The 23,645-nt window shown below is 33.3% G+C and overlaps 1 protein-coding gene across 2 annotated transcripts in view; it reads right to left on the bottom strand.

The window, feature by feature from the left end:
• Positions 1-2,197: 2,197 nt before the first annotated feature.
• LOC114337706 (cathepsin L-like proteinase) overlaps positions 2,198-23,645 on the bottom strand; it is a 52,567-nt gene continuing 31,119 nt past the window's right edge. The window contains exons 1-5 of one of the 2 annotated variants that reach the window (XM_050658137.1): positions 20,871-21,018; positions 17,150-17,240; positions 15,328-15,666; positions 9,090-9,372; positions 2,198-2,527 (exon numbers count right to left, since the gene is read on the bottom strand). In XM_050658137.1, the coding sequence (XP_050514094.1) occupies positions 2,262-2,527; positions 9,090-9,372; positions 15,328-15,666; positions 17,150-17,230 (969 nt within the window). In that variant the 5' untranslated portion in view covers positions 17,231-17,240; positions 20,871-21,018 and the 3' untranslated portion in view covers positions 2,198-2,261. Of the gene's footprint in view, positions 2,528-9,089; positions 9,373-15,327; positions 15,667-17,149; positions 17,241-20,870; positions 21,019-23,645 lie in introns of those variants that run through there. The other variant, XM_050658138.1, reaches the window with a different exon arrangement.

The following is a 23,645-nucleotide window of genomic DNA, read 5'->3' as shown; positions in this document are numbered from 1 at the left end:
AAAATCTTACTACTACTTTTATGTTGTCTTCATCTATTAGCTTCAGCAACTAAGTTGGTGTATCATCTGGACTACAAGTTTTTCTAATTTTAGCATTTTTTATAGCATGTTCTACCTCTGATGTCTTAATTCCTGGACCGTCTGTACAATTTTGGTAGAACTCGGCAATATTATTGCTGCCATCTTCAAACAACTCTGATATATACAGCTGCTATTCTTTTCTTATTTCTTTCTCAATTACATTAATTTTGTTATTATTGTCAACGAGTACAGAGGGAACTAGTTTTCTAAATATACTGGCCATTTCTTTTATTTTTTCTGTGCACATGCCTACGAATACTACTGTGCACGAACAATTTTTGCCTAGATATCACATCCTTCATTTCGTCGCAACATTGTCTCATCGATTTTTCTTCGGCTAATTTGATCTCATTTTTAACTCTTCTCTGTAGGTGTCTATATTCTGTTTCACTAGATTTTATAAGTCGGCGTTGTTCCACTAATTTCAAGATGTCTTCTGTCATCCATTTATTTTTCTTGATTAAGTTTGAAGCGACAAACTACCCCAGACAATTGAAATAATATTCAAGAATAACATTTCAATCAACTATGATAGCTATCGTCTACCCTAGACTAGCTCAATCGCCCAAGGTGTGTGTTCGTCTTGTCCTAATCTTAGAAATGAACTATGAAAATTCAGAATGGAGCACATAAAACAATAATATTTAACTAATCATGTTTATTGTTCAATAAAGATATAATAAAAATGTGACTTAGTAAATTGCATTAACAAATATATTCAAATGCTTGCCAAAAACTAACAATTTGTAGATTATACTTATGTCTTTGGTATCTGGTTCGATGGTAACTTCTTGATGTCGTATGGTACTGCTGTAGACTTCTTGTAGGCCTGGGCGGATCTTCGGCCCCTGCAGTTGGAGATGGCAGTTGTTGCAGTCTAGATGTCCTGGTCTTCATTTTTGTCAGCCTTATGAGTAGCATCACCGGTGATGTAGTTGGCTTGAGGCTCCCGAAGGGAGGAAAGCGGAGTTATTCGCAAAAACTATAAGATAAAGACAAATATCAACAATCAAGAAGTTAATAACCAAAATTTTCCAGTCTGCCATTCTTTAATTCAAAGAGTAGCAGATGACAAGAATGAATTAAATGGAATTTAGATGAGGAGAATAGTTAAAACTTGATTACTAAACGTGCATATATGTAAATAAAAAGATATATTTAAAACTAAAATATCAGAACACATGTTCTGACATTGGAGGTTAGATAAAAAAATATTAGAAAAAATATTATAAGAAGCTAGGTATGCATGGAATATAATGAGGAATATAATAATTGTAATAATTAAAAATTTTAGTGTTTTTACCCCAAGAGAAAGACGATTTGAATAAAAATGATTAATTTTTAAGGCTTCTTTGCCTTTTATGACATTTCCTCCACTATTCTTAAAATCTTCTTCTTCTTCTTCTTCTTCTTCTTCTTCTTCAGTTTATTGTATATTTTTAAAATCGAAATGACAGCTTGAACTGTAGGAAGTTAGGCATGTTCCGTATTAAAACAGATACTCACAGAATAAGAATACACAGGGTACGTTCAGTATGTTCAATTGATGATTTAGATTTTAAATGAAAATAGAAGATAATAAAAGAGGATAATAAAAGAGGGCGCCAACGAGATATTAACGAAGAAAACTGGTAAAACAAATAAAAGAACATTATTGTTAATTTAATATTAAATAAAATATAATAAAATTATTATATAAAAATAAAATATCAAAGATGTGACGTTTGTAACGTTACAAGTTACTTCCATAATCATTTTTGTGGAAATTTCGTTACCTTGGTTTTTGAATACATTCCATGGTTCTTCCGGGTCTTTTAGTTGTTCTCCGATGGTTTTTATTCTATTGTTAATTTCTTTTTTAATCTTATATTTTATGCTTATTATCAAGATATATATCATCGTCATACATTTATATTATCTTCAAGCATATTATATCGCCAATATATTGGATATTACACCACATGGTATAGTGATAGTGTATATAGCGTACTATTGTTGTTTATGAGTATCCACATTACATTCTTTTTTTTTAACTTTTAGTTAGTTGTTAAGTTAGTGATATACATAATATAGTAGTTGATTAGTTAGCGACTATATTAAAAGTGAAACAAACACGTAAAGTTATAATATTTTTATTCATGTTTCATTATATAAACTGTAAGGCATGACAATTTTTAAAATTATAGGAGAGGATAATCGGCCACTTTATTGATACCGCACTGGTTTGTACCACGTACTAATCTCAAATAACCTGCTTCTCCCCAATAAGTGTCCCATGAATTCTTGATAAGCCAAAAGTCTTTACCATTTTCTGAACCATATCCAACAGCTAAAACTGCATGGTTTAAAATGTCGCCTGGACAACTTTGGCTATCAAGGATACCCCCGCTATACAGTTGCCAGTCCCAATTAGCGTTGACACATACTGATATTGGGCCAACAGTACCTAAAAAATAACCATAATATAGTAGAATATACTTTAGCATCAGTGTTATTACATAGCACTGCATTTGAAAATATTTTTGTAACTAAACATAAATTTTTGTAAACATAATTTTTTTATTTTTACATTTAGCTAGAAATGTTATTAGAATTGGCACTCGTCGTTAGCATTACCCGTGTTGAGCTGCCCCCCTCCCACTTGCAAAAATTAAAAAACAAATAGCCTTGATTTATGAGCTATTTATGAGATTTCATATTCCGTAAATTAAAAATTTTGAGCTCGTTCCACTGAGCAGGAATTTAATATTTTAGTGGGGGGGGGGAATTTTTAACCAGTGGCTGCACTATACAAAAGAAATTGCAATTTAATGACCTAATGGCGCGTATTTTTGGAGCTTATAAATTATTAAACGATATTTATTCGCCAAATAATTAATTTAATGCATTTTAAGTAGTACAACTCTTTCTTAAGCCTGGAAAATGGGGTGGTTTTCTTGCGAAGGGGTTGTAGCTCAATAATCGAAATGCGCATGATTTAAGAGTTTATTCTTAGAATAATATAAGCTATTGGAATAATATCCGTGATACGATATATTTTAATTTTTTTCAGCATGTTTCTCTTAAGTAAAATCAATTAAAGGGTTGTTTGGGGGTGAAGGGGATGAGCTCAAAAATCTAGACTATATCATTTCAAGAGATCATAAATAGCTCGTAATTCTGCCGCAAAATCGATTCAATATCCCTATTTTTCAGTATTGGGGGGGGGGGCTTTTTCAGCCATTTTTCAGCCCCCCCAATAAAATATTAAATTCCTGCTCAGTGGAACTAGCTCAAAATTTTTAATTTGCGGAATATGAAAGCCCATAAATAGCTCATAAATCAGGGCTATTGGTTTTTTAAATTTGGCAAGTGGGGGGGCCAGCTCAACACGGGTGTTAGCGTTGACACGTACTGAAATTAAGCCAGCAGTACCTAAAAATTTCCATAGTGTTATATGGTATATGTAGTACGTATATAAGTGTTACTACTGCGTTTGAGAATATTGTTTTTACCGATTTAACAGAAAATTTGAAAAACTTTCTTTTAAGCAGAGTAACTATTTAGAATAGCTCGAGACAGACAGTTTCGCCATGTTACTCGCCAACGTCGAGGGGACTTGATAGGGCACGTGAAGAAGAAGAAGTGAAAACCTTAAATTATAATTCTGGCTGTCCGTCTATCCGTCCAACAACACAACCCCTTCATTATTATAACAACAAAATGACAAGTGACGTAGAGAATGAAAAGTTATAACCCACAGATGGTATTAAAGCTAGAGAAATTTGATTTCGTGCTTCCGGTTCCAGAGTTGCAAAGGGAAGTACTGTGGCCGAAATAGTGCAAGCGATATATTATTCAACGTGCCTTAGAAAGCCGTGAACAAATATATACTTTTAGTTTTTATTTTACTGCCGGTTAAACAGTTGAAACCGGAAGCGCAGATTACATTGCGCATTATTGTCGCCAAAATAGTACACGGGATATATGGGAGTCGGCATAAGTCAGGCAGCGCTCTCGAAAAATCGTCATTAGTAATTAGTACGGCAATGCTTATAAGTTTGGCAAAGCTGTCGAAAAAGATTAAAACGGGGCGATGACGAGGCTGATCTCTTTGTACTTGGGCGGCCGGAGCTTCAGGGTCCGGATAGGACAAGTCCTGTCCGACCTCGGAAGCCCGGAGGCTGGAGTGCCGCAGGGAGCAGTCCTGTCACCTCTGCTGTACACCATTGACCATATACACCGGAGACGTACCTAGAACACCAGATACCCTTATGAACATCTACGCCGACGACACAGCGATAGCGGCCAAACATACAGACAAGTAGACATAGCAGTGAACAACCTGCAAACAGCGTTAGATGACATCGAGGAATGGAGTATAAAGTGGAAGATAGCCATCAACTCCGAAAAGACGCAAGCGGTACTATACAAGAAAGATAGACAGCAGCCAGAAGAACAACTGACGTTGCAGAACAACCCCATCGAGTGTAAAGATGAAGCTAAATACCTGGGAGTCATCATGGACAAAGGATTATCCTTCCAAAAACATGTAGAAGCCACAGTCCAGAAGGCCAACATGGCGAGAGCATCATTTAGAACCAAACCAAACGTGCGACGCTGCAGTGCTACTCTGTGGATCCACAGAGTGGCTGACGATGATTTACCGTGGGTTCTTATGTAGAGTGGCCGTCGCACCCCACACGAGCGAGTGTAGCCGGCCACAGTCGCTGGCCACAGACGCTAGTGGCGTCCACTAGTGGCAAAACCAATTCAGACGGACCACTTTTGTAGCCGCCACAGATGTTTGCGAGAGGTAATAGGGTGAGCACCTAAAATGAATTTCAATTCGGAACGGTTTTTGATTGAAGTGCAAAACAGACCGGATATAATATGTGATACAAGAACCCGAGGGCATATTTATAGGTCATTAAAAGGAAAACCGTGGGACGTCATCTTTGAATTATCTGTTTCTGATTTTAAGGAAGGTCCTATCGAAAAGAATAAATCCCCTAAGCACGGTTTTCTCTATTACATATTTATATTTACCTACATTTTATTATACATTGGATGCATTTGAACTGAACAAAACTAATGGGTATTCACAATCTTGTTTGTTTATTTATGTTAAATAGTGAGGTCCCATCCTAGATCAAAAAAGGTTTTATTGTTTGTTGTTGAAAACAAAACGATAATAAATATATCAATTAAAAGAGGGTTGCAAGCTAACATGTTTTCCACTTTCACTCGGTTGTCAGGTTGTATCAAACTATTTTACACCTATAGGATACCAGATGTACTGGTTGATTTTTTATGTGCTTCTTTCTGTGATATAACTGTTTTTGTCTCGTTCTTCTTAATTACATTTATGGAGTTTATATTTAAGTATTAAAGTTATTTAAGTACGAAATTTTATAAAATATTTAAAACTATGGACATTACAAACACTGATTTTGAAGAACACATTTTTTAAAAAAATATTAGCCGGCAAGTTTTTAATCATTTGAACAAACCTTTTTTCTCACCCTTTACATTACCCGCCGCACCCTTCCAAACGATCCACTTCGCAGCGTAGTCGCCGGCGTTAGAAAATCGCCTGTTTCAGCCACTCTGTGAATCCACAGAGTAGCGCTGCAGCGTGGTCCGTGTCGTTTGGGCGTAAGAGGACTCACAGGCAAGAAAAGTAAATTAAGATTAAAAACGAGGTTAATATTAATAAACAGTATAATATTACCGGTATTAACATACGCATCTCTCGCATGGGGACATGTATGCAAAACACACAAAAAGAAGATTCAAGCGGCCCACAACAGCAGCATAAGAGAAGCAGCCAAAGTCCCGAGGTACGTCGCAGAACGATTCCTGTTCAGAGAACTACAACCGGTGAGAGTCACTGAAATGATGACAGAGAAGGCATGGGTCAAATTCGCGGAGCTGGAACACCACCCAAGTCACATACTGCGAGAGATGCTAGGGTAAGACGCTTTCCACCGATGGAAGCACAAACGTCCCAAACAGCAAATAGTGGAATAAAGTAAAGAAAATAAAAAAAAAACATAAAGTGAAAGTAAAGTGATAAAAAAGTAAAATAAAAAAAATAGTAGATAGTTCGTAGCTCGAAACACCAACTGCCGAAGAAACACGAAATCACAAGCGTAGGTCCAACATCACGATCAGGTAAAGACAGACCTTAAGAAAATAGAAGAAAAGGCGAAATCCACCAAAAAAAACATAAAAAACAAAAAAGGGGCAAGCCACCAAAAAAAAAACATAAAAAGCAAAAAAACAAAAAACTTGAGCACCAAGCCATTGGACTGAGCTCAGTGGGGCTTGGTGCAATGACTTGGGGCCCAAGCAAACAATTTTAGTTCCGCGGATAAGTAATTAGAAGATAAAGGCATAGAGCGCTTCAGGCTGGCCTAGTTTTGAATTCGATTAGGGCACCACATTGGAATCTTATTACCCAGGATTCCATTGTGAAGAGCATTTGGCTGATAGTTGTGCCCCCATCGCGCATCAGCGTGCTATGGGGGGGATGAAGGGATGGCCTGGGGCATGGGAGCGAGGTGGGGTGATCCCTGTTTTTACTCGGGTCAAAACACCTCGCCCCAATGAATTGTTACACTCGAATGTAATTTTTCGATAGGGTGGACATCTCCCACAGGTCGGGTTGAATCAAATTGCTTGCTCGCAAAAGATTAAAACGAAGCATGATCGTGCTTCAGACAGTTGTGTCGGCATCATGATATCACGTGGGGGTCGAGCTACGTAACATGTGTGGGGGAGTACCCGCACACATGTTACACACCCGCGAGATAGGAAGACGAGGAATCGTTAAGTGGCTCGCACGGTCATGTGACCTGACACCCTGTGATTTCTTCCTGTGGTGCCTTCTCAAGAACCACGTTTTTGCAAAAGAACTAAGCACCCTTCCCGACCTCCAGACTGCAATTGAAGAAGAATTTGAAAAACTTCACGGACAGCTTGACGAATGCATTGATTAAGATGGACATCAATTTGAACACTTAGGTTAACCTTTTTTCGAAACACTTTTGTAATTTCTTTGAATAAATTCATTTTGACGCTGCATTTTTTTCTCTTAAGAGGAAACAGTAGCGATCAACAGGTAGTGAAAATGCGTTCCAAGATTGCGGCTGTAATTTTGAATATTTTTTCGAGATATTTGGCACACGTATTCGTAATATAATAAAGAATGGCGGTACAGAGCCCAATTTGAAAAATATATTAATATGTGGAAACTACTCTGTAATTAAATACAATATAAAAAACGAGCCTGTACCGCCATTAAGAAGAACAAAAAATACACTTTTTTCAAATAAACTTTTTTATCCGATGCCTAGATTTTGTGTCATTTTGGAATTACTAAAATTTTTTATTTCATTAGTAGTTCCGAAATGACACAAAATCTAGGCATCGGATAAAAAAGTTTATTTGAAGAAAATGTATTTTTTTGTTCTTCTTAATGGCGGTACAGGCTCGTTTTTTTAATATTGTATTTAATTACAGAGTAATTTCCACATATTACTATATTTTTCAAATTGGGCTCTGTACCGCTATTCTTTATTATATTGCGAATACGTGTGCCAAATATCTCGAAAAAATATTCAAAATTACAGCCGCAATCTTGGAACGCGTTCTAGCTACCTGTTGATCGCTACTGTATCACCTTAGTGCAAAGTTGCCTGACTTATGCCGACTCCTTTATCAATCGACGCGTATTAAGAAGTCGAGTTCAAATATTTAGTTCCGGTTTGGATTTCCGGTCACTTATACTTAAAAAGATATGACCGGAAGTTCGGCAAAAATGAAAAGAAAAATAGTAAAATCGTACATTAATTGAAGCAAAGTTATAATGATAGTTCAAATATCGACCTCCTGTTCTATTTCTGGTAACTTTGAAAAGCCTACGACTCGTAAAAATTTTATAACAGATTTCGAAAGCTTGTTGCTTGGAAACAGACCGACGCCGTAGGCGGAGGTCTGTTGCCTGTAAGCAACAAGCTTGAGAAAATTGTTAAAAAATTTTTGAGCATTTATCAATGTTCGAGGGTTATTCGGATAGAAAATTTTTTGCTGGTTATGAAAAAAAAATACAGAGCAGAAACAATTTATTTAAATGTGCAATTAACAATTCTTCCACCGTCCGATTTCCATCTAATTCATATTTTCTATCATTGCAAAAGTCCATAAACGCTTTCCATACAAATTTTTTTACTGTAAACAGTATTCTTTGGTATATTTGATTCGATAATTTCATTAATATTCTCATCAGTATTACAACCAAATCGTGACATTTTGAAATATTGAATATTTGAAATGTCAAAATCGAAATGAAACGAAATGTAGGTATCCATAGCTACATGATTAAGTGAAAACAGCCCATGGGATCTGTTTTCAGTATAATGTTGGTTTTATTGGTTGTATTCAATCAGATGACCACAAATTAATTGATTTCATTGGATTTCTAATTGAGCAAAAAATTTTCGCACTTATGACGTGTAGTAGCAGAGGTAGCCATTAGGAAACGTTTCAATTCAAACACACTAAGTCGTTCTATACACTTCAGTAACAAAACACTAAATACTCCTAATCGACACACAACGTTTCACTACAATATAACAGACGTAACTGAACAGGCAAGTCTAGACCAAATGCAGTTATCATCATGTCATTTCCAACAGCCAGTCATCATCAGCACCCACATAGAGAGCGAACGTGACGTGATAGAAGAAAACTAGAAACAGTTTTGAAACCAGTATGCCTAATTCTATAGAAAACAGCTAAAAAATCGAACTCAACAGAAATTGAGTTTCAAATTGCTCCCCAGTGATAATTGAACTTACAATTGATGTTTTAACAACAAAAGACAATTTTTTGACTCGTATACCTACTAGCATAATATTATCAAAAATAGTCGTTTGAGAAAAAACAAAACCTTATACCTTATAAACTAGTTAGTTAAAACAATTCTCACTGGACATAAAAGAAAGAACTTATTGGAAACTTACCTACAGCCTCCTTAAGTGCTTCTTCGGTTTGATCTACAGATGCATAGCCATTGATGGTTTTGATAACCGGATTACACTGTTTGCAGTCACCGTCTAATCCTTGATACTTGTAGTCAGACTCTAGACAGAGGCCATGATCTTTAATGTAGTTATATGCCCAATGGGGCCAACCACCATTGCAGCCTTCATTGTCGTAATCACCGGAACAATCTACTAACTGTTGGGTACTCAGTACTTCTAGTACGTTCTGCTTTAAAAATCTTTGTCCTTCAAGAGCACCAGCCTAAAATATAGAACAAATAGAATATAAAATAAATATAAAATACCTAAATAGAACGACAATAAATACGTGAAGAATATATTTTAATATATTTAAACATATGTTAGATATGTCAATGGAAAATGTCTGATGATATAATGGATATGATGGAAGAAAGACGTAAATTTAAGAATAAAAACGCAGAAAAATACCAGCAGATCCACAAAATCATATAAACACAAATTTGAGAAGCATTAAAAAAAAATTTTCCAACGAATGCAGGGAAATAGAACAACAAGAACGTAAATACGGCAGTTACAATATGTACAAAAAATAATAAATGACAAACAAGAAGAAATTCAATAAGTCATCCAACAGCATAAAATATAGCTAAGGAAATCTTATCTGGGAGCCATCAAGGACCATAGAAACGTCGAAATCCTACATACAAATTATTTGCACAGGACAGAACCGATCATCACTATATGGAGAAGATGAAGCAGGATCTTCTATCCTTAAATTGGTGATAGACGATGCCATTGCAGCACTAAAAACATTAAGGCAGCAGATCCAGACAATGTACCCTGCGAAATAAAAATACAAACAATTCCTTGATAATCTGGTACCTTTTAACAGCTATAATAGCGGTAAAATTCCGGAGAACAAGTTGCAGTTGACATTTAGTACAATCCCGAAGAAACTAAATAACCAGCTCTGTGACGACTACCGACTTGTAAAGGTAGACTTCCGCACCAAGCGACCGAGACAGGAGACCGCGACAGGCGACAGATAGGCGAGGTCTCCCCACGACTGCTCTCATTGCAATTATATCAGAGTAGTTCTGCAGCCCGCGACCGAGACCAGCGACCAACTATCGTCTAATCGCGACCTATCTGTCGCCTATCGCGGTCTCCTGTCTCGGTCGCTTGGTGCGGAAGTCTACCTTAAGCTTGATCAATCATAAAATATCACTAAAGCGTTCACCAAGGTCATTCATAGAAGGATATGATAAATCTAAATATACAGGGTGTTTCATTGGGAAACGGAAATGCTTTAATTGTGAATAGAGGTCACCGAGGCGGTTCTAGCTATACTACATTTTTTGCCCTACCGACTTTTATAACTGACTTACAGGGTGTTTTATCGATTTTTCCAATTTCTTTCCTAAGCCATAACTTTAGAACCACCCTGTATATTTTTTTTATATTTGGTACACATATGTATCATCCAAAACCCAAACGACCGAAATACTAATCACAAGAAAAATCCAGGTCCGGATTAACAAAAAATTATAAAGTAATTGAGACCTTAAAACAACACCCTGTATATTAAAATTCTGAAAATCTGTTTGCATATTTGAAAAGAGCACAAAAACTAAGTATAACCGTTTGCTTCAATTTTTCGGCCAGACAATTTTATGACTTTAATTTTGAAATTATATTGAATTTTGTAAGAACTCTGACTAGACATTAAAAAGCAGGTATTATTAACTTTTAATTATAAATTATTAAAGCTATTGAATAAATACTTATTTTAAAATTAATTAATACTTATTCACCACATTGGAACGACCCAATTATTAATAAAAAAAAATCCAGGTCCGGATTAACAAAAAAACATAAAGTAATTGTGACCTTGAAAGAGCACCCTGTATATTGACATTTTTAAAATTTGTTTGCACATTTGGAAACACCACAAAAATCTGAGTTTTTGGGTTTGTTTTAATTTTTTGTGGAGGAAATTTAATTAGTTTAATTTTGAAATTAAATATATTGATAATTTTAAGAACACTGAAATTAAAAAGCAGATTTTTAAAGCACACTTAACAATAAATTATTAAAGTTATTAAATAAATACCCATTTTAAAAATAATCAATACTTATTTACGACATTCGAACGACCCACTTACAAATCACAACAAAAATCCAGGTCCGGATTAACAAAACAATTCAGGTAATTGTAACCTTGAAACAACACCCCGTATATCGAAATTTTTAAAATCCGTTTGCATATATGTATGAAAAGAGCACAAAAAACTAAGTTTAATGGTTTGCTTAAATTTTTTGGCCAGATAATTTAATGAATTTAATTTTGAAATTATGTCGAACTTTTTAAGAACTCTGGGAACTCATAATAAAAATTTCGATATAATTTCAAAGGTAATGTCATTAAATTGTCTGCACAAAAAATTAAAGCAGGACATTAAACTTAGTTTTTCGTGCTCTCTTCAGGTGTGCAAACGTATTTTAAAAATTTCAATATACAGGATGTTTTTTCAAGGTCACAATTCCTTTGTATTTTGTTGTAAATACGGACCTGGATTTTCTTGTGACTAGTAAGTGAGTCCTTCTAACCCAGTACATAATACCTGATTATTTTTAAAATTAGTATTTATTTATTAAGTTGAATGATTTATTATTAAAAGTGCTTTAAAAACCTGCTTATTAATTTCAGGGTTCTTAAAAATTTGAATATATTTAATTACAAAATTAAAGTTAATAAATTTTTGCACAAAAATCAAAGTGAACCGATAAACTCGGATTTTTGTGGTTTTTTTAAATGTGCAAACAAATTTTAAAAATGTCAATATACAGGGTGTTGCCTCAAGGTCACAATTACTCTATGTTTTTTTGTTAATCCTGAACTGGATTTTTCTTGTGATTAATAATTGGGTCTTTCCAATGTGGTACATAAGTATTGATTCATTTCAAAATGAGTATTTATTCAATAACTTTAATAATTTTTAATTAAAAGTTAATAATACCTGCTTTTTAATGTTGAGTTCTTAGAAAATTCAATATAATTTTCAGATTTTCAAAATTTCAACATACAGGGTGTTGTTTTAAGGTCACAATTACTTTATAATTTTTGTTAATCCGTACCTGGATTTTTCTTGTGATTAGTATGTCCGTCGGTTGGGTTTTGAATGAGACATATGTGAACCTAATATTAAAAAAATATACAGGGGGTTCTAAAGTTATGGCTTAGGGAAAAATGAGCAAAATCGATAAAACACCCTGTAACTCGGTTATAAAAGTCGGTAGGGTAAAAAATTTAGTATACCTAGAATGGCCTCGGTGACCTCTATTCACCATTAAGGTATTTCCTTTTCCCAATGAAAGACCCTGTATATTGATTGATCGCTGTTTGGCTTTCGAAAAGCACTTGGAACTAATGAGGCAGTTATCGCTCTCCATGTGCTTATACAGCTGCGTAGAGATGTTGATAAGTTTGTGTGTTTGTGCTTTCTGGATTTTAGAAAATCATTTTATAATGGTAATCGTGAACTCTTTTTTCTTTTTCTCTTTGCCTTATTCCTATGCGGGGTCGGCTTCCCTTATTCAATTTATTCATACAATTCTATCTTGAATCATATCGATATTAATCCCCTTTACCAACATTTCTTGCCTAATCGTCTCCCCCACGTCTTCTTTGGTCTTCCTCTCCTACTCCTTCCAGGAATCTGCACTTCAGCAATTCTTCGTATTGGGTAATTAGCGTTTCGACGTTGAACATGACCAAACCTTGTCAACCTATGCTCTCTCATTTTGGCATCAATTGCTGCCACACCTAGACTTCCCCTAATATACTCATTTTTAATTTTATCCTTTTTTGTCACTCCACTCATCCATCTAAGAATTCTCATTGGCGCCACACGCATTCGTTGTTCCTCTTTCTTTTTCACTGCCCAACATTCAGTTCCGTACATCATAGCCGGTCTTATGGCTGTTTTACAAAATTTTCCCTTCAACTTCATTGGAATTTTCGTGTCACACAGCACACCACTCACTTCCTTCTACTTCATCCATCCAGTTCTAATTCTACTGCATGCATCTCCATCTATTTCTCCATTACTCTGTAATACCGATCCCAGGTCTTAAAACTATTACTTTTTACAATCAGTTCACCATCCAAAGATACCATGTTATTTGTAGTAACTCCATCTTTAAATGAACATTGCTAATACTCTGTCTTTGTCCTACTATGTTTTAAAGCCTTTTTCCTCCAGAGCTTGTCTCCACTATTCCAGTTTTTGTTCTCTTTTACTATTTCCTACTAACATGACATCATCAGCATACATTAAGCACCATGCAATGTTACCCTGTAGTTTCGCTGTTATCTGGTCCAAAACTAATGAGAATAAATACGGACTAAGCACCGAGCCCTGGTGCAATCCTACTCTCACATGAAATTTATCAGTCTCTTCCACACCTGTCCTAACACTAGTCGTTACTCCCTCATACATATCCCTTACAATCTTTACATATTCACCAGGGACTACTTTCTTATTGAGTGCCACCACAGAATCTCTCGAGGAACTCTATCATATTCTTTCTCAAGATCAATGAATACCATATGAGCGTTTGTTTCTTTACTCCTGTATTTTTCCATCAACTGCCTTATAATGAAAATTGTTTCTGTTGTTGATCTGCCCCGCATAAAGACAAACTGCTTCTCGGATATTTCGGTCTCTTCACGTATCCGTCTTACTCTTTCGCATATTTTCATGGTGTGGCTAAGCAGTTTTATAGCCCTGTAGTTTGTACATTGTTGTATATCTCCCTTGTTTTTGTAGACAGGTACTAGTATACTGCTTCTCCATTCGTCTGGCATTTGTCCAACTTCCATGTGAACGGTAATCGTGAACAATTAATAGATATTCTGTGAAAGACAGGTAGTCGAATCCCTATATTGGAGCCAAACGGCAAGAGCAAAAATGGGGTATAAACCTCATAAAACTGTGGAGATCAAAAAAAGTGTCCGCTAGGGGTGTATCTTGTCCCCACTCCAATTTAGTACTATTTATTCCGAGGAATTATTTAAAAAACGTATCGAAAATGAAAATGAGAGCATAAAAATAAACGGTGAGTTAAAGAACAATGTATGACGATGACAACTTAACTCTTTTCTGTAGCACAGATGAATAATTTATAACAGGTAATGAAAAGGGATAATTTAGTTAGTGAGGAACACCGTCTGACCTCACCTTCAAGAAGACAAAATGGATGCTGATAAGCAAAAGGCAACAACCTGCTCGAGATTTACGGATAAATAACATACTAGTTGACCATGTAGAATCTTGGCACCAACATAAATGTAAAATAGAAACAAGCCACATAATTGAGGCGAGAATAAAAGAGCTAGAGCAGCATTTAAAAATATATACGAAAATTCTTTTGATAAGCAAGGATTTGTCTTTTTCTACAAAACTACGGCTAGTTAAATTCTATGTTTTTCCGATCTTACTATGTATATCGTTTGTAGGCTGCACATTGAAAGAGAAGCTCATGAAAAAGCTAGAAGTATTAGAAATGTAGGTGTACCTCCGCATTATTTGTATATCCTGGACCGAACATCTCGCTAATATAAAGGTAATCCACAGAATTGGAAAGGAGAAAGCAATCGTGAGCACAATCAAACAAAGAACAAAGAAAACTTGAATATCTAGGCCAAATATTGAGACACGATAAGTACAGTCCATTGCAATTGTTTATCCAGGGAAAATAAACATTAAGCGAGGGCAAGGCAGAAGATGACACTTGTGGCTCCAAAATCTGTGGAAGTGGTTCGGGGTCACATTGGTCGAATTATTCAGAAGTGCCGTTTTACAAGCAAACTAGAATTGCAATAATAATAGCCAACACAATTAACGAATTGCGCACTTGAAAAAGAAGAAGAGAGTTATTGAAAATATTTTTTATGTCCTCATTATTTTGCTTCATTTATTATTTTCCTTTACTAAAATAAATGACGCGTACATTTAAATTAAATACAGGCCCGAAAATTTTTATTTAAATATACCCCTATTTTGACGTAAGCTCTCAAACTATGCTTAGAAAGAAGGAAGCATTTAACTTCATATTTTTCTTTATCAAATTTAATAAATATATTGAATATAAATATGTTGAAGGGAAGTAAATTGGACTTAAAGTCAAATATGGTAAATTATAAAAATGTAACAATCAATTTTTTACTTACTGCACTAAATGCCCAACATGATCCACATTGCCCTTGGTCCCTTATGGGAGCAACTGCCCCCTTTTCTCTCCAGTCAATTGATTCTGGAACAGTCAATTGAGGATCAGCTACAAATCGGGATGTAATGTTTCGTTTAGGCTTGTGAATGAGTTGGGAGTCAAGCATAGCCTTGAATTCCTCTGAAGTCATATCTGCGAACTGATTAACCCCCAAGTAGAAGGACACTTCACCATTCTGGTATCTTGCATTGTGTTCTTCAATTTTGCGGAGATTTTGAGAGAAAATTTGGAAGCGAACTTGCTCTTCTTTAAGATGTCCGTACTTCTTGGAATGGTTTACCTAGAGGAAAAAAATAATATAATATATTATGTCACAACTGAAGATCTATTTAAAGAGTTATATCGTAGGAGATATTTTATATAATTTTTAATTAAATTCACCTATGGTTTTAAAATATAAAGTTAACACCAATATTTGATACGCTACAAAGTCGCCTCAAGCCAGTAAGTCGCAACGACGCTTTATCGAAATAACAAAAAAAAAAACAGAATAATTGAAGTTAGTAAGTAGTACAGTAAGTTCATTATTACATCCACTCGGTATATATTGCAAAGCCTCTAAATATTAAGGAACCGCCTAGATTGACACGAAATTGGGCATACACATAGTTAACATGTCAAAGAAAATAAAAGTGATATTCTACCGATGTGTGCGTTTGCCCTGGGGGTGGTTATGATCCCTTCTGATGGATGAAAAAAATAAAAGTTACGGTTACAAAATAAGTATGGAAATAGATAAACTGAATAAGAAACTTTTCTTTAATACCTACAACTTTTTCACTAAGTCAATTCTTTTCGAATTATTTGCGAGTGACTATGTTAATTTTTCAGCAAAACAACAATGTTTTTTGACGGTTATTTTGCAAAAAACTTAAAAAGTTGGTACTTTATTGAAAAAAATGTAACATATAAGAGTGAAAAAAATGTGGATAAAGTCTGCAGATCCAGTAGAAGTAGAGTTGTAGCTAATGAAAAGTAGTTTTTTATTCGTAAAATTTCAAATCGAATATGCCAACGTGCAATAACAAAAGATGAAGCACTTTTCGGGGAAAACTCATCATAATTTTTTAAATTATTTAAAAAAGCTTTATTTTTGTTTTTTAAAGTATCTCACAGCAAAATCAAGCATGTTACGCTCAAAATAAAGCAAATCGTGGAAATCACAATCTTACTAGGAAATCAACAAATGAAATTAATGATTTCCGCTTCACAAGTTAGTTAATTTACTTACGTATTATTTATATGACATGTAAGTTTCAACAGTTCAAAGTGCTTATTTTTGAAAGAGCTGTACTTGAAAGGGCTTGAATAAGTCACTAATAACCAGTATATGCAAATTTTGAACAGCCATTTCTTAACCAATTTTTATCTTATAGAAAAACCAAAACGGCAAAGTATTCAGAAAATCAAAATATATATTTCTTTATTATTTAAGATTTTTGGCATTACTGACAATTTTTAATTTATTTTGAAAAAAGGCCTTTTTATAGAGTAATTATTTTTATTTATTTCTCTTTACCTAAATTGAAATGGAATCACGTATATGTACTGGCAGCATTAATCAATACATTATATGTTTATGAACAACACATTATTATTATGTAAGGCCGCTGTCATTCGAATACAAAAAAATAATTTTGTCAATACTTTAAGACGACTTTACGCAGTAGCAAGGCATTGCCTCAAAACAAATAAACAAAACACAAATTTCATTAATAAATTTACATGGCTGATGCTGATAATAATAACAAAAAATAACATACCTTAAATGTAGCCCATTGTTGGTGGATTGATGTAGCATTCACAGCTACAGCCAATACGGCAAGTAGAATAAGGAACCTCATTTTTAAACACCTAAAAATAAAGCAATATGTTATAAGAATACTGACGTTAAATAGCTAGTTAAAGAATAGACAAAAAAAAAACAAGATCAGAAATAGACCAATATTGAAATTTTTAGTATTTAGAAGAATTTTTTGGATGTAAAAAACTCGAAATCGTCAATGTATATTTCAAAAATATAGCGATTTGAGCGAGGACTAAGGAAATGGACTTTCACGAAAAAGTGAATATTTCTTGAAATGAACATCAGATCGAAAAACTGAAAAGTACGTGTTGAATATTTTAAAAAATGTACCGAATGATACCAAACACGACCCCGCACGACGAGGGGTGAGGGGTAATTATAAAATTTTATATAATAGCTTGTAGTGGAGTCACTGAAGGTGGATATGAGCTATTACCTCCGATTTCGTTCAACCTCCATCGATTTGCATGAAAATTAGTGAGTTGTTAGAGGATATCTCAAGGAAAAAAGGTGACATGCTGCCAACTTGCGCTTTTACCCTTGGGGTGGATGCCACCCCTTCTCAAAGTGGCATCTCACAAACATCTTAGGGTGATAAATTCTAAGCAAAATTTGTTATATAAAGTTATTAAAATAAATCAAAACTTTTTCAGTTATTAAAGATCAAAAATTTTAATTTTTCTTAAGATAAATGCATGTTTTTAACCGATTTTTCATAGATAACTCAAAAACTATAAGTTTTTACAAAAAAGTTATTATTACCAAAATTGAAGCTAATAAAAAACTAAATAAACTCCTTACTAAAAAACCTAATAATATTAACTAAAAGTGAGTTATAGTTAATTGAATAAATCTTTTTTTCGGCGAGTACCCAAATCTAGGCATTCAAGCTTAAATTAGGGAAAAATGATGAATTTTATAACATAAACTTATTAAACATTTGTGAAAGTACTTAGTAATATCTATCAAATAAAATACAGAATAAGTTAATAGCATTAAAATTTATGCACCAAAAATTTTTCAAACTTTAACTTTTAAAAATTTTTCCATAAAATGTTACCGTTTTTTTTTAATAACTCTGTTAACTTTTAAGATATCAGGTTCACCTAAAAAAGGTTTGAAAGGCAATTCCAGAGGATAGTAAATCGCATTGAAATTAATCTTTTACACCCCTTACTTTTTTAAAAATCAAATATTTAATGGCCACGGTTACATGGTTCTCGCAGCAAAATTTAAGCTTTAAACGTTTATATCTCGGTTATTTTTCACCCTACAGAAATGGTAAAAGGTATAATATTTGATAAAGAAAAAACTAAAATTTTATTATTTACCATTTTTTACGTATATTGAGTATTTTTATAGTTATTATCAAAAGAAAATGAAAATGACGTTAATTTTAGAAATTCTGATTTCCTTTATTATACCTTTTTTTCAAAAATATGAATTCTAAACCGGTGAAAATTGTTAAAATCATTACTTATGCTAATACAAAGAAATTTTTTAAGGATTATTATAAATTTTAATTTTTGTGGATATGGCGTATGGTTATTTTCAACTTTTTCCTAAAAAATTCGAAAGAGTTCTCTTCGTTTCATCATAACTTGCTTAATTTTGATGCTATTAACCTCTTCTGGACCTCATTTGTTAGGTATTCTGAAGTACTTTGATAAATGGTTTGCAGGTATATTTTATAAAATGCATCGTTTTCCCGATATTTAACTCGGGAGTAGTCGCGCTCACTTCTGTAACGTCGATAGTCGCGTGTGGGATTCTATCTCAAAATACGAATTTAAAACAAATTTTTATTTTGTACTATTTTTATCTACTTTTATATTGAAAATATATATTTCTAGCAATTTTATTAAAAAAACCTGCGTTAACGGCCACCTGCCAACATCGGCCACCTGTCCTAACGGCCAGTTTAATAATTTCCCAAACCAATTATATGTAGACTACAAAAACTGGCAATAGCGGCCACCTTTCTATAACGGCCAATAGTTCTTTTATTTTTAGTGGCCGTTACTGACAGGTTTTACTGTATTACGAAAAAGGCTGAAATGTGAGATTCTATCTAACGGCGCGACTACTCGCGGGTTAAAGCTAATTTGCTCTCCCCAAAGCCATAAATTCCACAAAAAGAAGAAGAAGAAAAAAAAATTCCTACGCATTACTACACCCTTCCTCGAGGCACTTACGAATTTTTTTCAAAATTGCAAAATTTTTCATCAAGTTATCGCGAAAAAGGATAAAAATTGAGATTCTATCTCACCGCGCGACTACTCGCGGGTTAAGCTTGAATATTTATATTTGAGTACTCATCGAAAAAAAATATAGATTCAATTACCCATAACTCACTTTGAATTAACATTAGTTTAGTACTTTAACTGAACAATGTATTTAATTTTTTATGGTCTTCAATTTTGGTAAAAATAACTTTTTTGTAAAAGCTAATAGTTTTTGAGTTATACGTGAAAATCAACTTCAAAACATGCATTTTTACGAAAAAATAAAATATTTGATCTTTAATAACTCAAAAAGTATTGATTTATGTTAATAATTTAATATAACAAATTTTGCTTAGAATTTGTCCCTCTATCGATTTATGGTATTATTTTTAATAAAATAATTTTCACCCTAGAAAATGGGTGGCATCCACCCCCGGGGTAAAAGCGCAAGTTAGCATTATGTCATCTTTGTTCCTTGTGGTATCCTTTAACTGCTCAGCAATTTTCATGAAAATCGATGGAGGTTCAACGAAATCGGAGGTGAAAACCTTCAGTGATTGCACTATTGGCAATATTTCGCGCAATGAACTTCAGTTAAAAAATTTAAAAATACGTGTTTAATATTATTTAAAAATCTATCAAATGACATCAAACACCGCTCACGGAGGTAGGATGGGGGGTTACTTTAAAATCTTAAATAGGAGCCCTCATTTTTTATTGCAGCTTTGGATTTCTTACGTAAAAATCAGTCATTTTGGAGCTATAATCGGAACAAAACATTGTTGGAAATAGAAAATTAAATTAAAAAATGGAAAGTCCTCACTAAAATGAAACTTAACTAAACTTTTTTTGGTTTTAGGACCTCACCTTCACAACTAATAAGTACCCATAACGCTCGAGTAACTGCAAAGTTACCATACTTGACTCCCCTACTACATAGGCATGAAATTTTAATAAAAATACTGAAACATTTTTATCCCTCACCACAGCTTAACGTTAAAAGACTCAGTTCTCTAAATACAAAACATAGGTAGTTTTGTATTTTGAGAAGGTTTTCTGATGTTATGATCTAGAATTTAAAGTAAAATTGTGACTTATTTCTACCAAAATAGAAAATTACATTAAGGCACCACAAGAAAATAACTTCAGAAAAATATAAATTGTACTTTTGTGTAGAAATTTGAACGGAAAAAATTTAAAAACAAACGACATCATCAAAGTGTGTCGCAAAAGCAAAAAATGTCTATGTAAAGATTTAAAGACACAGTTTTAGATATACAAGAGCTCAAATTAGAACCAAAAGAAAAAATAGAAAATATTAATAAAAAAAAATTAAAAAAATTATGGTAGCAAAATATAAATGGTTAGGTGGTTCAGGTGAATAATTAAGATTTTAAAATATTTGTCACAAACCACCCTCATTTAATACTAATGAAAAATATTTAATCATACCTTTCACACCTAATTTCACAATGATAGATACCGTGTTATGTTCCCCTATACTTATTTATACTCTTTTATACTATCTTATATAAGGTATTTTACATCTTGATTGCGTCATTTTTTATATTGATTGTCGATTGGATTAACATTATCATGCCACTTGATCAGTAAAATCTAACAATAAAAGAAGATCTGCAAGATCATGTATAAGCCCTGTCTTATCGAAACGAGTTCAAATCATGCATATCATGTAAATATCATAAACTGTTTTTAACAAAAAAACACCTACTTATAAGAAATAAATTTTATTAAAACTTTTATAAAAAGGAACTTTTTTATAATAAAACGTTCTTATTATTTACAGGAGATAATATAAAATAATTTGACGATATAGAATGCTTCAAATTCCAAAAATTACACTATAACAAAAAAGTACTTTTTCTACTCTATGTCATATTATGTATAAGTTTTTAGTTTGTGAAAACTGTCATTATAGATAGCAGTGCGTGAACGGTTTAAAGTGTGCTTGAAGTAGCAATGTATTTTAAATGGGATTTACTTTTTTGCACTGTTTTTTGGCACACTTTCATATAATCAAATATCCTTAACATTTGCGTTGTCATGGTGATGACATATGAGCAATAAATTACAATAAAAGTTTTGTCGGTTTGGTGGTTTGAAAGAAGTTAAAATTTTTAAATGTCAGAGTTCTAAAAATTGTAGAATAGAAATGAATTCCAGTGACGAAGATTTAGAGTTTTTTTATTTGTTTATCGTAGTTAAAATATTGTATGAAATTGTGCGTGAAGTATTTTTGCGAACTTACGCGATAAATAGCACTCGCTGCGCTCGTCCTCTAAACATCGCGTGTGTTCGCATAAGGCATACTTCACGAACAGTTTCATAAATAACTATTTTATAATAACACGGTTTAGTTATACAGTGAGCACGTAAAGGTTGGAATATATTCATTTTCTCGAGAATGGACGATTTTGGAAAAAAATCCCAAAACAGGTCAATTTTTATTTTTAAATTACGACTTATTGGTATGTATATCATACTAGTGACGCCACCTATCTGGGCGTGATGACGTCATCGATGATTTTTTTAAATAAGGATAGGGGTCGTGTGATAGCTCATTTGAAAGGTAATTGAATTTATTGACATAAAAAGAAGAATGTGTGTAATTTATTTAATTCAAAATACGTTCTACTGCTTACTCAGAAAACAGGAAAAATGTTTATTTGGCAAATAAATATTGTTTTTTGCTTAAATTCAATATTAAAGCCGCCACCCACCAACCTCGTGACAGTTTGAACATTTAATTTAAGCGAAAAGCAATGATTATTTTTCAAATAAACATATTTTTCAGTTTTCTGAGAGCAGTAAAATGTATTTTAAACTAAATAAATTACATGCATTCTTCTTTTTATGTCAATAAATTTAATCCAAAAAAATGTTTTGGATACCCTGCATAAATAATTATGCAAATGTTTATATTGCTGAATAGAGAATTGAATTACCTTTCAAATGCGCTATGACACGACCCCTATTTTCATTTAAAAAAATCATCGATGACGTCATCACGCCCAGATGGGTGACTTCACTTGTATGATATCTATGCCAAAAAGTATTAATTTAAAAATAAAAATTGACCTGCTTCGGGATTTTTTCCAAAGTTATCCATTCTCGAGAAACAGAATTTATTCCAACCTTTACGTGCTCACTGTATACAGGTCACAACATGTTTCGAAAGAATAAAATACGAATTTTTAGTAGGTGTATTAACTGTTAAAATTATAATTCCAAAAATTACACTAGTATGAAAAAGTACTTTTAAATACCACATTTGTTTACAATGGTATAATATATAATATTTATATACAGTGCTAGTCAAAAGTCCGTATCCCCCTCGTATCTTTTGAACGGTTATACCTATAATAGTGAAATTTGGAGGGAGGAAATAAACGGACGTAAGCTTCTTAACTAGTCATGACAGGTGACGTAATAGTGACAGATGACGTTACAGGGCCACTGTGACCGATAATTTTAAATGGGACCTTATGGTAAGTGATACTTCGTTTGAAAGGTATTCAAAATACCTATTTAGTCGTACTAATTTTGTTTGAGTTTAAGCTCATTTTGATGAATAAATGAAATAAATATAAAATTGTAGTTTCGCATTTAATTAATAAAAATTCAAAATTCCGCATATAATTACTTGTCAAAAAGGTTGACATTGACGTAAAAACTACTAGAGAATAGAAAAACGTCAACCTTTTTGACAAAAAAACCATAGGCGGACATGTGAATTTTTATTAATTAAATGCGAAACTAAAATATTATATTCATTTAATTTATTCACCAAAATCAAAATCAACTAAAACCCAAAAAAATTTGTATGACTAAATAGGTATTTTGAATACCTTTCAAACGAGGTATCACTTGCTATAGGGTCCCATTTAAAATTATCGATCACAGTGGCTCTGTAACGTCATCTGCCACTATTACGTCACCTGTCATGACTAGTTAAGAAGCTCACGTCCGTTTATTTCCTCCCTCCAAATTTCACTATTATAGGTATAACCGTTCAAAAGATTTGAGGGGGGGTACGGACTTTTGACTAGCACTGTATAATAATTAACATATAAAATATGAATTTTAAGTATATCAACTTTTAGTTATTTATTAAAAAAAATTAAAAAAGATATCTATTATTCTCATTTAACCATCTTAGAATCTCACATTTCATCCTTTTTCGCGATAACTTGATGAAAAATTTGT

Source organism: Diabrotica virgifera, chromosome 8 (genome assembly GCF_917563875.1).
Source record: "Diabrotica virgifera virgifera chromosome 8, PGI_DIABVI_V3a".
NCBI lineage: Eukaryota > Metazoa > Arthropoda > Insecta > Coleoptera > Chrysomelidae > Diabrotica > Diabrotica virgifera.
The sequence above is the reverse complement of the archived record's forward strand: the minus strand, read 5'-3'. Positions and strand labels throughout refer to the sequence as shown.